Source organism: Symphodus melops (assembly GCF_947650265.1).
Source record: "Symphodus melops genome assembly, chromosome: 12".
Taxonomy (NCBI): Eukaryota; Metazoa; Chordata; class Actinopteri; order Labriformes; family Labridae; genus Symphodus; species Symphodus melops.
This window is the reverse complement of record NC_136702.1, coordinates 18,568,705-18,583,415: the sequence shown is the minus strand read 5'-3', so window position 1 is coordinate 18,583,415 and position 14,711 is coordinate 18,568,705. Positions and strand designations below refer to the sequence as shown.

The 14,711-nt window shown below is 41.7% G+C and overlaps 1 protein-coding gene across 1 annotated transcript in view; it reads right to left on the bottom strand.

Annotated features, from left to right (window-relative positions):
• myo1b (myosin IB) overlaps positions 1-12,241 on the bottom strand; it is a 33,624-nt gene extending 21,383 nt beyond the window's left edge. Inside the window, exons 1-7 of the mRNA XM_079357874.1 lie at positions 12,153-12,241; positions 9,087-9,191; positions 7,836-7,882; positions 5,802-5,865; positions 3,697-3,795; positions 2,501-2,604; positions 715-862 (exon numbers count right to left, since the gene is read on the bottom strand). Of these exons, the coding sequence (XP_079214000.1) occupies positions 715-862; positions 2,501-2,604; positions 3,697-3,795; positions 5,802-5,865; positions 7,836-7,882; positions 9,087-9,174 (550 nt within the window). The 5' untranslated portion in view covers positions 9,175-9,191; positions 12,153-12,241. The remainder of the gene's footprint in view (positions 1-714; positions 863-2,500; positions 2,605-3,696; positions 3,796-5,801; positions 5,866-7,835; positions 7,883-9,086; positions 9,192-12,152) is intronic.
• Between the last annotated feature and the right edge of the window lie 2,470 nt (positions 12,242-14,711).

The window sequence follows — 14,711 nt, the reverse complement described above, 5'->3', positions numbered from 1 at the left end:
ATTTCTTAGATTAAAGTGAAAGTTTTGATGAAAATATTAGCTTCATATCTCATGGACTAATCCAATGTGGCGCCAATGAGACAGAAAATGCTAGGAAAGGAAGCGTTCTAAAAAGTTATTTTGATACAAACTATCATTTATAAATCCCTTGGGAAGAGAAATAACGGGAAGAGGAAAGGATGAGATTAAATTATCGGCAATATGTTGCAATGTCTTTGCAATAAAGCCATGATTTTTATGGAAAAAAAAGAAAACAAGCATATTTCCTCGGCAAGGATGGCACTGAGATAGATCGTGCCACTGCCACAGAGGGAAATATGTAAATGTTACACTTCCCCGAAGAGAACAGCTTGTGAGAGTGATAACACAAACATTTTCTTGTTGTTAAAATCATTAAGTAGAAATAAGTGTTTGATAGGGGTGACTGCAGAAGAGATTAAAGCAGCCAAGAGGGGGCAGCGGATCCCCCTCAAGCCATTCTAATGTAAAAGGATTGTGTGTAAAAATGTTCTTCTTATATTCAAAATCAACACAAGTAACACATTACAACAATTATTGACCTTTTTCTCCAAACCAAAATAAATCCCTTAAGCAACTCATTCCTCGAGCATGTCACTGCCAAATCATTCAAATGCAGTATGAGGAGTGTCTTAAAAGGATCAGAGGTATTTTCATTTCCCTTAGCTTCCCGTTTGGTCGTCAGTCCGAACCCACCGTTTTTGTCTTTGATGCGACTCTCGTCTGTGCCGTTACAGCGGGACTCTGGCTTGAACTCTATGTTGCCGAGCTTCAGCACGGCTGCCACCAGCTCCAGTACTGACTGCACCTCGTCCTCCATGAAGCCCACGATCTGCATGGCATTCTGGGAAAGGCAAAAAGGGAATCAGTTGCTGATGGGCTTGTTGCATGCCGTTATGAAACAGACACTGGGTCGCTGAAGGAGCCGAGCTGGTGTCACATGACAATGTGACACCAGCTCAGTCAGACCAAAACATTATTATTTCCATCACTCAGTAATCTAATTACTGCTATCATAATGACAATCACACTGGAATAGTTAAACAAGAGTGGACTGATTTACTGTGCCAACTGTCAGGGTTTCCAATATCCAACTCATGACAGCAATCTATTCTCTCTCTGTCACCACTGTGAGGAACTTGATTGTATATTTCAACATTTTAAACTGAATCCCAGTGCACCACACTAGTGCTACATTTGAGACAGCATCCTGTACTTAACTAAAAAAGACTATACATTTCTTTTCAAGCTGTTATTTAAGCCTCAAAAAACGTTGAGGTTTTCCTCATTTATGATGATGTTGAGATACAAATCAAAAGAAAAAAACGGCACAAATAAAACTAAACAAGAGACAGGGTGAGTCACAGTAAACAACCGCACACTGTGGTAAAGGGGTTTGAAGTTATTGTCTTCATTTGCCCAAGAGAACGAGTGTCAATCTTGAGAGTGTGTTGTAAATTATTCCACATTCCACAACTTCACAGTGAAGTTAAGCACATGAGAATATTGTGTTCAAAAACCTTACTTGTATTATGTGCTATGCTTCTGCATTACTTCCAGACTTGTTGACATTAAACTAGTATTGTTGTAGAGTCCTGTAAAAGAGAGTGCGGTCATATTTAGGTATACCACAGACCAGGCCATGTGGAGGGCCTCATTGTTCAGTGGGAATGTCCTCTTGTGTTTCCTGTGGTGAAACGCAGCTGTGTGGGGAGCACTGTGAAAACTTGAGTGTGAGAGGTAATGAGAAGCAGGATGTAAGGAAACCAGTCGAGTAGAATGTGACATAACAGACTGCAGGGACAGCCGCTTATAGCAAGGCTGAGTAACCCAGAATGAAGCAGCACTGACAACAATGGAGTCCAGGACATATGGTTCCTCTTGGACACAATTTTCTACGTGTAGCTGTGAGTGAGAAGAACAAGTGGTCGACTTGAATGTGGATTTTTTTTTTCCCCCAAAAAAGAGGAAGCAGCTGGGTGTACCAAAGACATACTCTTGCCACTGTTCTGTTAGAAGCTCAAGCATTTTTGAACTTCAGTCAAATGCTGCACGTTGAACTCGTAGTACTTCAGGTTTTACTTCACGTTCAGTTCAAGGGGTCACCTGGTTTTGCAACAGGTAGGACTGAGTCTGGTGCGGAGGCTTTGCATAACACGGACGAATGACTTAACGTACAACACCCTCGTCATTTCTTAAGTTCAGGAGATAAAGACACTGCTGTTTTACACTCGCATCATACTGAGTTAATCATAAAACAGAGTCCTGCACAAAGACCTTTTCAGCATTGCCTTCTCCACGATGAGCATGTGATGTTTGTTTCATTTTGCTATTGTTTGTATGACGATCCATGACGTTATAAAGGATGATCATTTATATTCCTGCCAAGATTTAAGATATTTTTTTTCCCATTCTTAAAAGATCAACTCGGGTAATGTCTAATTATAGGCAGAGTCAGTTAATACACGCATGTTCTACTCACTCTGACTGTCCTGAAGTTGGCCGCATCATCCAGCCCGTTGACCGCAGCCGAGTCCAGACTCAGGTAGTTGTACTTACTGAAGTCCCGATCCAGCTTCAGCTTCTCTGCGACACACAAACCATGTGGTTGCTATTTAACCTACATTTGTTTACAGCATGTTGGCTGATGGAAAAGTCAAGCCTCGTTTACATTCAATGCACGTTTCACGAGTGCAAATTCATAGCTGGGAGCTACCTGATAAGTAAAAAAAAAAAGAGGAAAAAAAAAAAAGCTAGTGGAGACGGAAACTTCAAGAACCATCTAAATCCCTTGATGATGCAAAAGGTTCGAACAGGTGACGCGTGCCAAATTTGTTCAACCTTTGCCAATCTGAACACAATTTCTGCACAGTGTAGGCTCTTACTGCTGTGGACATTTTTTCTTTCCTGGAAGATCAAATGGTAGCCTTAAAAGCCCCCCCTATCTAGTGGCAAAGAAATCTATTCCTCTCGTGGGCGCATGTGTCGGATTTCATTAGAGCTTGCATTAGCTACAGCTGAATCAAGCCCCCCTCTGATGTGCGTACTCTAGAGCCAATGACCATTATATTGTTCTCCTGTGTTCAGGACAGAAAAAAAAAACAATGCCCTCTGTCCACAGAAAAAAAAAAAGAAAATAGATGGAACAGGTTTCCACGGCTGCTCTTTGTTCTCTATGCTGTTTGTTAGGCAGGAAGGTTGGCTCATTAATGCTTCAGCCATGTGTTCGTGCAGCTGCAAACCTGCCGGGAAATATTGATGTAAGCTTTTAACATAAGGGACAGCATGCTTGAAAGGCTGCATTACGATTAAGGAAGTAAAAAAAACAACAACTTTTATAACATTTAAAAGACAGAAAGAGGGGATCACAAACCCAACACTCGTGTTTACCATCCCAGTCTGGGTTCTGTCACTCAAAATCTAAACAATGTGGCAAAGTTGATGCATCACTTCCTGTGAGAAGCAGAGAATTTTCTATTTTGGGACTCGATATTATTCAAAGCAAACTACAGCAAGTATAGATGTGCTTGTTCTCCGAGCACATCAGAAGTATGGATCAATTATTTTTAAGTAGCTATTCTTCCTCAGGTCTCTTGGCTATGACACTTTACTCTCCAGGCTATTAGACGCTAACGAAGCTTCCATTCAAGTCTCACGTCCAGCATGTTTACGACTTACTGAGCGTGTCATCCGAGGCTCCAGACAAAAGCTGATAAAAGATGTGGAAGTTCCTCTCTCCTCTTGGCTGCTTCACCACACGCGACTTCTCCAGCAGATCTAAAAGCGTAAAAACGGACACCAAAAGGAAAACAATGACACATGATGACAACGGGTGATTTCCTAACAGTGGCGTTCAAAGGAGATTTTTTTTTTCTTCCCCCACAGACACTCGCAGAGGTGTCCTTGAGACGTTAATTACAACTAACTTGTTATTGTACGTATAAGGGACATGGAACATCTGCGTGGAGCTCCGTGGGGTATCTGGTTCATACGACTGTATGTATTGAAGTTGCCGTGGTGATCTAGCTAATGACGGTCATTATTTGTGTGAATAAACATACTACAGGAAGTGTATGAGGAAGAAAGCAAACGTCAGCCCTTTCTTCTGGGCTGCAGACCAAGTGCAACAGTACCTGATTAAAAGGGGAGCCATCATCTGCTCACCGCATTAGGCAGAGTATGATTTAATTAAAGGCCAACTGCAGAGCTCAGCATCTGAGGCTGCTTGAGATCCTCTACTCTGCCAGTCTGGCTGGATAATAGTATTCAATTTGGGCGCTCAGAAAACATCTTATTTTTAGACTTTTATATTACAGTGAAGAGATCATTCTGGGGTTTAAATGTCCACAATTTCAGCCATTTTGCTGTTGGCCAAATTACCAGCCAAAAAGAGAGAGAGACAAAAAAAAAAAAAAAAAAAAAAAAAAAAAAAAAAGAGAACTGCTCTGGCATTTTTTTTTTTCCTTTCAATTTTTAGACATTACAACCCCTGACTCACTGGTCTGTGGGTGCTGAGAGGACAAGAGTGCCACTTTGCTTCTGCGTCTGTGGATACAGTGCAAACACCTCCCGAGAGCACTCCACACAGAGGCCTGATGTTGTCAGTGTTAGGGGTGGGATCAGGCCAAATGAGAATCTATGGCACCCACTGGCCATGAATCACACAAGTGATTCGATAAGAGTCAACGCATCAATAATACAGCACAGATGACTGAGTGGCTGGCAGCAGCAATCCAGAGCTGCGCTCAAAGAGGCAAAGGAGTGTAAGAAGAATTCAACTAAAGAGCAGCGTCCTCCTTTTCTGCATCTTATTGAAGATTTTTGTAATATATGTCTTCTCATTTCCCTTTGCTTGCATTCTCTTAATATCCTCATCCTCAGAGGACTGAAGTGACCTTTCAACTTGTGTCCTGCCAAACAGTTATGTCATCCTATTATTGCTTTTTAAAGCCAAAGCTTCCCCTTTTTTTTGCGCTGTAAAGCCTTCTGAATGGCATTTATTGCATGCTCTTTTTCCTGTCTTAGATAAACAAAAACACATTAAGGCAGCAATAAGGGGACAATATCCTGTTATTTTGAGGCAGGGCTTTGGCTGACTGACGGCCTAAAAAAAAAAAAGAGAGAACGAAATGGCTTCAAGATCTGACCCAAGTTGTGTGAATCGCTGAGGGCTGGAAGGATATACATCTAGGGTTATGTAATAAACTGAGAGGTGCAGAGAAATCAATCCCGGATTGCCCTGTAAGAGCATCCTCATCCATCTGTCTAGCCAGCCAGTCATCCAGCCAGCTCTGTCTGAGGCAGTCACATGACAGTGGGTCTGCCTCACAGGCGGCGGCGGCGGCGGCGGCGCCCCCCCCCCCCCCCCCCCCTTGCGTTGGACTAACGGAGGCCAGCAGACAGACGCTCGTCTGTGTTTCAACCATCAGCTCCTCTCTTTGTTACTGTGACCTCTGTCGGAGGAGACAAAACAACGTGAAGAGAGTCGAGATGAAAGCAAAAACAAGATTAGGCCCAAACCTAAGGAGAGAAAGTACATGTGCACTTTGTAAAGTCCTCGACAGAACGGATTTATATGAAGCCAAAATCAAGAGTGTGACTGACTGTACCTCAACAATATATCCTTTTAACCACCTTCAGCTGGTGCTTTGATCATTTTACTGCTTAATGATGTAGCTGGGAGAAGAGGGGACGTTATAATGAGCAGAAGCAAGTGTGCTTATTGTGCTGCCCTTTAAATCCGTTTATAATTTCATGTACACTTACACCTCAATACTACTCACAGTTGCTGATGACTCCACCCAGAGGATCTCCTTTGAAGTCAAACTCAATGTCCATGTACTTTCCCTGCAGACACAAGTGAATGGTTAGAACTGAGCATGCAGAACAGAAACAAACACTGTGACTGGAAACCAACCTCAGCTCATGAGTTCACCATGACAATCTAAGTCACTGTACAGCCCCAGATGCAGTCATTAGCTGCCAACAATAAACCAGAACTTGCAGACTAAAATCCAGAGAGGTCTCTCTCTCTCTCTGTCCATCTCTGAGTCTTGGATTTCAGAACACAGAGTCCTGTGATTTCTTTTTTTTTCTCCCCCCCCCCCCCCTCTGATGTATTTATAGCATTTGGTCCTCCCAGAACAAAGGCAGAGGTCTACTGGTGAGTGAGCTCCTTCTAAAGTCAAATCCACTTCAGAAAAGTGAAAGTGACGGCTTGATTCGTAAGTCTCCTTTAAACTGATGGAGCTCTGATGAACTGGTTCTAGTGTGGACGGCCTGTGGTGGTAATCTGGAGGTTTATGCCAAGGTTACCTAAATATAAATAGATCAGGGGCATAATCCTTTATAATTCTCCGTGTTACAACGGCAAGTCCAACCACTGGCTGGTACACTGTTGTAGCTAGAGGACTGAAGATAGTAGGGATGGGGAAGGTACTGGCATGTATAACCAGTTTCCATTACACCATTATACATTCAAAGAAAAAAAAACCTTCAGTCTCTTAGCTACAGTCAGTGTTTTGCTTTCAGACTTTTGGTTGTACTGGAACATTCTTCAGCTAAACTGGCTTGCTTTTTGAAATAGTCGCGGCTAAATAAACATTCATGTTACAAAAAAAAAAAAGTACATGAACAAATGTACTACTGTGATGTAATCTCATGCAATGAGGGAGGAAACTGAAGCAGGCTACTGTAGCATCATGCCAGAAACTGTGAATGCCCTCTTGGGGAAACAAAGAGCAAATCACACCCGTCTCTTCTTCTTCTTCATACTGCCACTGTCTGGGATTTTTTTTTTTTGGGTGGGTGGGTGGGAGGGGGGGGGGATTCTTGTCCGTCTGTGCAAAGAATCACGCAGACACTGAATCATTCTTAAGATGCTATCTTGGCGTTCCATAGAGATTTTCCTTAGAAGTCTTCAGCTTCCTCATTCTCACCCTTAAAGGTTACACGGGTAATCGTGAGGGCAGACTGCCTGAAGTCAAACCAGGAAACTAAGAGATTAAAAATTGCTAACAAATTTTATTTTCTCGAAGTGCTTAATGTGCACTGGCATGAGGCCACACTGCGGCAGATGAAAAGCAGTGCAGGTCAGAAGCCGTATGGAGAGAGATGGATTTACAAAGCCATTTAACATGGTCAAGTATAATATATCAAGTGTGCAAGGCCTGCTGTTGTCGAGGCCGAGTGTAGGCTGCCGTGGGATACATATCCAATATATGTCCTCGCATAACATGTGGAAGGATGTTATTTCTGTCGTTTTCTTTGAGTGGAATTGTCCTGTGAGTCACGTTCCAATGTGCATCGCTTACTAAGAAAGAGGCCGGAGGAAACATCGGCCGTGACATTTTGTGAGCACTCAAGAAGTTTACAAGGCAAACACCAGCAGGCCTGTGATTTCCATCGAGCGGCTAAAGAGGCTGTTCTGACAGCGGCGCTTTGGTTTAGACGGAGTAGCTGTTATTAAAACGGATCGTGCTCAACCAATTCAAGAAGTGAGGAGAATCAGCTAATAAAACATTGCTGATCCTGCTCAATGTTCTACTCAATAAGAGCCAATGTTTTATTGGAAGCAAGGATGAATAAATATGTGTAAATGTATCACAGGAAATCTGGAGGGGGGGGGGCACAAGAAGGGAATAAAGAAAACCTCTGAGGCTTATTTTAGGGACAAACGATGCACTCGTTCACAGAAGTTTGTACGAAAGCTTGCAAGCTGTGCTTTATATCTCGCAACAAGTATGGCTTTGTTAGGGAACAAATCAATTAGAGGGAAGCAAATCTAGTTGTTTATCATTTCTGGAGAGGATACTCACAAATCTTGAAGAGTTGTCGTTCCTTACTGTTTTGGCGTTTCCGAAGGCTGAAAGGGAGGGAAAGAAAACTTAATTTGACATGATGGCAACATTGCAACTGCTGCATAATTAATGCAAATCTATCTAGTATAAAGTTAAAAGTCAATGAATCAAAGGTTGTTTAGAAGCATTTCAAAGCCGGCAAACATTGTGCCTCATTTCCAGCTAGCTGTCAATCATAAAGGGGCCGGATGTCAAAGCCATTTGTACTGATGAGGCACCATAATTCTGCGTGGATTAGGCAAAGCACCGAGGCTTCCCAGGCTTAGGGAGGACTGAACCTCGCTGTCACAACACGTTCGAATCAAAAGGGCTTCAGTATCTGCCAGCATTTTTTTTTTAGAACAAATAAAAACAAACAGGATTCTAACAACTCTGGTCCGGCCTGATTTTAATTTGGTTTGTGAGAACGTTGAACACATAAACAAGTGTGCGTATGTAGGCCTGGTGTTGTGTGCATACATTTTTTGAATGCCAGTTTCCAATCCAAGGCCCTCCCGATTCCCTTCTAACCGCATTCCTACATTAACAAGCTATTAAATGTGTCGAGCGTCAAAGTGCTACTAGCATAACTGCTAAATTCATGATAGCACATGATCAGTGTTTAATTTAAGCATTTAAAAAAGGAAGAGAGATCAGAGTGGGGCCTGAAAAGGGGCTAGAGGGTGACGAAGAACGGAGCCAATAAAGATTATGAAAGAAAAAAGCGAAGCGGAGAGTCACTGAGAGGAGAGCATCGTGCTGACACACTGCGAGTAGCACTTTAACTGTGCTCCCCTCTCCCCTTCCTTTGCGCTGAAGGCCAATTAGATCGGCAGAAGTTAAACTCTTGCAGATGTGCGGGGTTTCTGCAGCGATTCAACCCGGGCATACAGCTTCATCATTCATGGGCATTTCCTGTCCACTGCCCCCAATTAAAAATACAGCTGTTCATGTGCCAACCCTGCGCTGTGGGAATAAAACACTGTGTGCATTTGTTGAACAGGGAAGAAGCTACGGAAATAAGCAAAACAAAAGTCCTTTTAAATACCGTGTTGCTTTTTTTAAGGGCAGTAAAAATCCATCAAACTTTTGGTGAGATGTAGCTGAGTAATTGAACCCCTGATTTTGGCAAAATATGGATGTTTAAGAAAGATCCTTTAGGTGTTAACAGGTTTGCTGTATCCAGATGTGAATAGAGACATATTGCGAGTGTGATCAGCGCCCACTCACCCTCCAGCACGGGATTGGACTGCAGCAGCTGTTCCTTGACCTTATTCACCTCCTGGCCCTTCCCACACACCGCTGCCACGTATGACATCACCAGCTTACTGGCCTCTGGAACACACACACAGACACACAAAAAATATATAAATATTAGGTCAAAGTAAGCCTTTGCGAGACATGACTGAGGAGAAAGTGTGCTGTGCCTACACCATCTCAAGATTTCCCAATTAAATCCACAGTTACCTCATCTCCTCTGACACCTATCAGAGCAGGGTGGGGATCATTCATTAGTCTGGGGTACAAGAAGGGAGCCTTAGAATGGAGACCCACTTTGTTTAGTTAGACAATGAAGTTTATTTTCATCATAGTCTCATCATTTCAATGACTAATTTCACGGGGCACCAAGAGTGTGTGCCGATGAAACGTGACTGTATTTGGATTGTTGGAGATGATCCCCGTTCATCCACTTTTCATGCTGGTGCTGAAATGTGACGCGAGTGAAACGTGTTTCCGAAATAATTTTCTGGATGAGAAACGGGACACGAGCTCAAAGGCATCGTGTGCCGTCAGAAACAGGCGACATGCCTTGTAGAATGACTGCTGGCATCCGAATCATCCCCCCCCCCCACCCCCCACCCCGTCCAGCGAGATGACAGTGACCCAGAACTGATGATGTGTGTGTAATGTGCCAAGGAGGGACAGGAAGAAGAAAAAAAATAAAAAAGCTCGACTGTAGTTGCTGTTGCTGACTGCTGATGAGCCTGGCACACAAACAGCTCCAGACACGCTCATACATTTTGCAAAGGTAGGGGAGGTGTATGCACCGCTTAATCTTCACCGCTTTATCTCCCAGGGTAGCAAAATAAAGTCTCTCTGTCTCGGATAGAGAAACTATGTTATGTCTGCACGCCGTGCTGGCATCTGATGATGGTGTTCATCACAGCTCCTGGCTTCTGTAGAAATCGTAGCATGACAACGCACAACAAAAGCTCCAGCAAACCATTAATGTCAATGACCCATATCGGTGAGGCACATTTTTGATGGCCTTATTCCACTCGACAGCTTCCAGGGCGATGAGATTATGAAAATCCAAATTTATCTCCTGTGCATGTCTGAACAGCTCCTCGGAGTGAGGTCTTACATTTCCTCAGGAGGGCTCAAATAAAGGCCAGCGAATCATGCTAAACGTGATAGGACTAGGAGTTTTGACAGTGGCCTTGGTTAAAATGGTGAAGGGGCTTTATTGCGCTGAGTTGAGTTGTGATATCCGATTCTGATTTACAGTCACACATCACTTTGACAAACTGGACACTAAAAAGCATGACAACATGCAACCTAGAGAATAGATATCGCAAAAGTTGAAAAGCATACAAAGGCATGTGTTTGATTAAATTGAAATGTAGTGGGGACTATAAATAACAGTCATAAAGCTGACACTAATGAAATACTTTCATTTCATGAATCTGCGTACGAGCAGCTATCTCGTTTTGATTAATGTTCCAATTTAATCAAAATCTGGATTTATTATCCTGTATGTTTACTCACACAAGGAATTAGCTGTGGTGGTGCATAACAATTATTCAGAAGAGAAACATCGAAAGCAAGTATTCAGTACTTTTACTCAGGGGCGTGTCCAGACTTTCTTTTCAACTGCGATGGCCAAACTGTGGCGCTAACTTAAGCACAGGTGGCCTGAAGTGTGTGCAACAAACATGAGCAAACAATTATCAGTTAATTATATGTTCAAAGTCACAACTTTAAAGTACTATGCAACTTTAAACGTGCAATTTCCTCAACAGTCTAACTTGGAATGTATCAGTCCTTACACATTGACAGTTAGTCCATGGTTTAATAAGTAATAATAGCCAATTACAGATCAGGGTATTCCCAAGCTGGACACACCCCTGCTACGACCTTTAATTTGATCCTATAATAAAAGGTATGGGGGGGGGGGTTATTTATATCAATGTTTTTTTCAAGAGTTTCCAGACCTTGATTAAAGCCACATGGCCAGTTACAACTAGAACTCTATGGACACTGTGATTACAATCCGCTCCCACACTGTGGTCTACAGATTCAGATGATCATTTTCTTAGTCAGACGCTGAATAGATAAATAGAGATAGATAGATAGATACTTTATTGATCCCGAGGGAAATTCAGGCTTCAGAATATCAAGTGACGCCAGTGCTAAAGATTATTTTGTAGGTAAAATGATATAACCTCTTATTAAAGCTGCAAAGACGCAAGTAACTGCACTGGAATCAATCTTTCAAGCTGCCTCAGTGCAAAGGTCAAGATTTTACAATACCATAAATGAATGGGAGCTTGTCTCTTCACTGTACAAAAACATATTTTATTGGTAGATTGTAACTGATTTCCCACAGTTTATTTATGCTCTGCCAACTTAAATGTGACTTTTACCTTTGACACAGCACGGCCAACAGAGACCGGGAAATTCCATTCCACTTGGCTTTTTTCTGTAAGGTATGTGGATACTCCTTCAGAACATGGCCACAGGATAAAAACTACCGAAAATACAGAACAGGGACCTGCATTCAGTCGCCTCAAGCATCAGCGGGCTGCATTTAATATTTGTTGATCAAAGCAAAGTGAAACTGTGTATTTAGGCCTTTAGACTGGGTCGAGTGAATATGGGCACAATCCAGAAGTTCCTGTTTCACTTCATGTACCAACATGACGCGTTGAAAGAACGGGGGATCTGATGTTAATCTGTACTGTGGTTCTTTTTCCAAAACAACCCTTATCTCACTGCAGAATTTAAAGTCCGTTTTGACTACATTTAAACCAACTCTTGTTTAGAAACTACAAAGGAAGAGATGAGCAGACAAAAAAGGGCTAGGATACATTTTTAACCCTCCGGGGATCAACTGCCTGACATCTTTCTAATGATGTGATTCCCATTAAAAGTGTCTATACCATGCCTTATTATGAAAAAATACTTTCTCGTGTTAATTATCAGAGCATAGGACATAAGTGATGCATATTAACATACTAGGTAATACAGTATAAGGAACATGTTAAAAAGGACTAATGATGTGTTTCCACTCACCAGTTTTCCCAGCCCCACTCTCCCCAGTGATGAGGATGCACTGGTCCTTGTCCTGGTCTCTCAGGGAACGGTAGGCCTCATCTGCTAAAGCATATCTAGAAATTGAAAAAAATAAATAAAAAAAGATCATCATAAGGCTTCACATTACAAAAACATGTCCTCAGTTTACATTATTTCCTTAAGTTCCGGTATCCAACAAGATATTTTGGGATGTGAAGAAAACTATGTGAAAAAAGTTCAGTGAAATGTTATGATACTAAGCCAGGCCACATGGCAGCCATCCTAATCAATGGCATGTGGCTTTAATGGAAATGAGGCCGCATCTGTAGGACAGCCACAGACGCTTTATATAGAAACAGTGGCTGCTTCACATTTGTGATTTGGCTCAGATAGATGGAATCCTGATCATTTCCAACTCCTTTTCCTGAACCTAATTACTTAACTGACACTTTTAAAACACTTTCACACCAACACATAAAAGCAAGTTAAAAGCCATCTAATCCTCATGTCAAGACCTTGTTTAAAGTATTACTCAATCACTTGTTTTCAGTCACAATATAAAATATTGTTGTAAATGATTCACTTAATTTTCACTAAGGTTGGGTCCAAAATACTTGACGAGTCAGTTTCCATTTAGTTTTGAGTTTAGCTATGAATAGTCTTAAGAGCGGAGCAAAGTGCCAGAGTAAGTAGTTATGGGCTAGGCCAAAAAAAAGAAAAGAAACCAGCGGCTTCAAACTACAGTCCAGATGATTGAAGCTCAAGAGGTTACGGGAGGATAGTTATCATTTCTGTTGCTAGCATGTCTGTTTTGCAAGTCAGAGTACAGTTAACGGAGACACCACAGCTAGGCGCTATAAGCTAGGCTAATATCAGCATAATCTGACCAACAGTTTCTAACTACATACAGCACAGACAACTAAAGATTGTGAGATTAGGAAAGTATAATTAGTCTTTCAACTTCTGATGCTAGCGTGTCTTTGTTGCTAATATTTGTAAAGTTGACAGCAAAACTACAGAGACATCAGGGTAGTAGTCCTCTGTGATGTAAGCCAGTGTGAATACAACAGTTCTCTTTCATTGCTTTAACTAAAACCATTTGATGCCAAAATTAGCCATTCATTTAAATAGTTAAATAAACATCTTGAATGCTGGATGACTAATGGCTCAAACTAAGGAGCACTAGACCATTAGAAAAACCCCATTCCCTCCTGGCAGTTTCAGTTGTAATTCTGTATAACTTGATTAGTGGCTAAAAATGTAAAATTATTCTTGGTGGATTAGTGAAGAATAAAAGAGGAGTGCCTATTGCTGAAAGAACTTGTCTCGTCTTACATTCAAGGACAATGATACAATGAGAAAGTGGGACAATTATCATCCCCCCTCCCCACTGGATTCCTGAACAATACAGTAGTTGTACACTTTACACCGACCATACATTCTGATGGTTCGAGAGAAGGGTGTGGATGGTGTGATGGCAGTTTCACAATGAAAACTTTTTTATAGGGTGTGGCACAATGGCCTGTAATTTCAAAATGATACAGCATCAAAGACAGTAACACAGCAGGGTGAGGCTGCAGCAACACATTTTACAACTTCCGTCTGGCAACCTTGTACAGTACTGCAATAATTATTTTCCAACTTTCTCTTCCAGCAGGACGTGAGACTGCAAATTAGCTTTCTTAAGTCTCCCTTCCCCACATACTTTGCTTCTATTACTTGGGAATTTTTTCCAAAGCCACATCTGGTAATAACTGTGATTGCGCTTTTTGACACATTCAAAATTGTCTTTGCTATTGAATAGTTTGAGACAAGGTAAAGTAGCTTTTAAAAGTATATCATTTTAGACCACCATGATCAGCTTGGCCAGGTTAGTAGAGACTGTCTGTGCAGTTGGAGCATCAAAAGGGAGAAACTTGACGAAACCTTGATGTCTCTTAGGAATATCAGTGAGAACATTTGGTTTCAGGCTCTAAAATAATCCCATGCTTGCAGAAACGAGTTGGACAAGGAATCCAGACCAACTCTCCAGGATTGCCAGGTTAGGTTTGGTCTTTCATCAAAACCATGAAAGGGTTTTAAAATATAAAGAAAAAGATCAACATCTTTAAGACTAATGTTTCACATCAAATGCAAAGTAAATATAGCTTGAGGTAATTTTGTAGGAATGCATCAAAATATTCCCTCCCTCGTGTCTAATTTAGTCCTTGCCTGGAAGGGCTGGGGCACTCCAAGTCTCCCAGGTTTGAGTAATATCATTAATCAGGTATTTATATGCACCAAGTGTACAAGACTTGGATGCAGATAGGAATGTCTGACATTCACAGATGCTGACAGGTATTTTCTTAAGGCACAACCAATGGGTGCTGAAGCTAGATCTAAAACAGAATGCTGAACTGGGTTAACATTAACTTGGAGAGGCAATGCTGTCAGAATTAGGCAAAACACAGTCCAAAATATAGACACCAACCAGCCGGGTAAAAAGAAGAAGTCTGGATTAATGTTTAAGTTATATCTAAAGGAGATGTTCAGACTGCTTTGAATGAATTGAAATGAAAA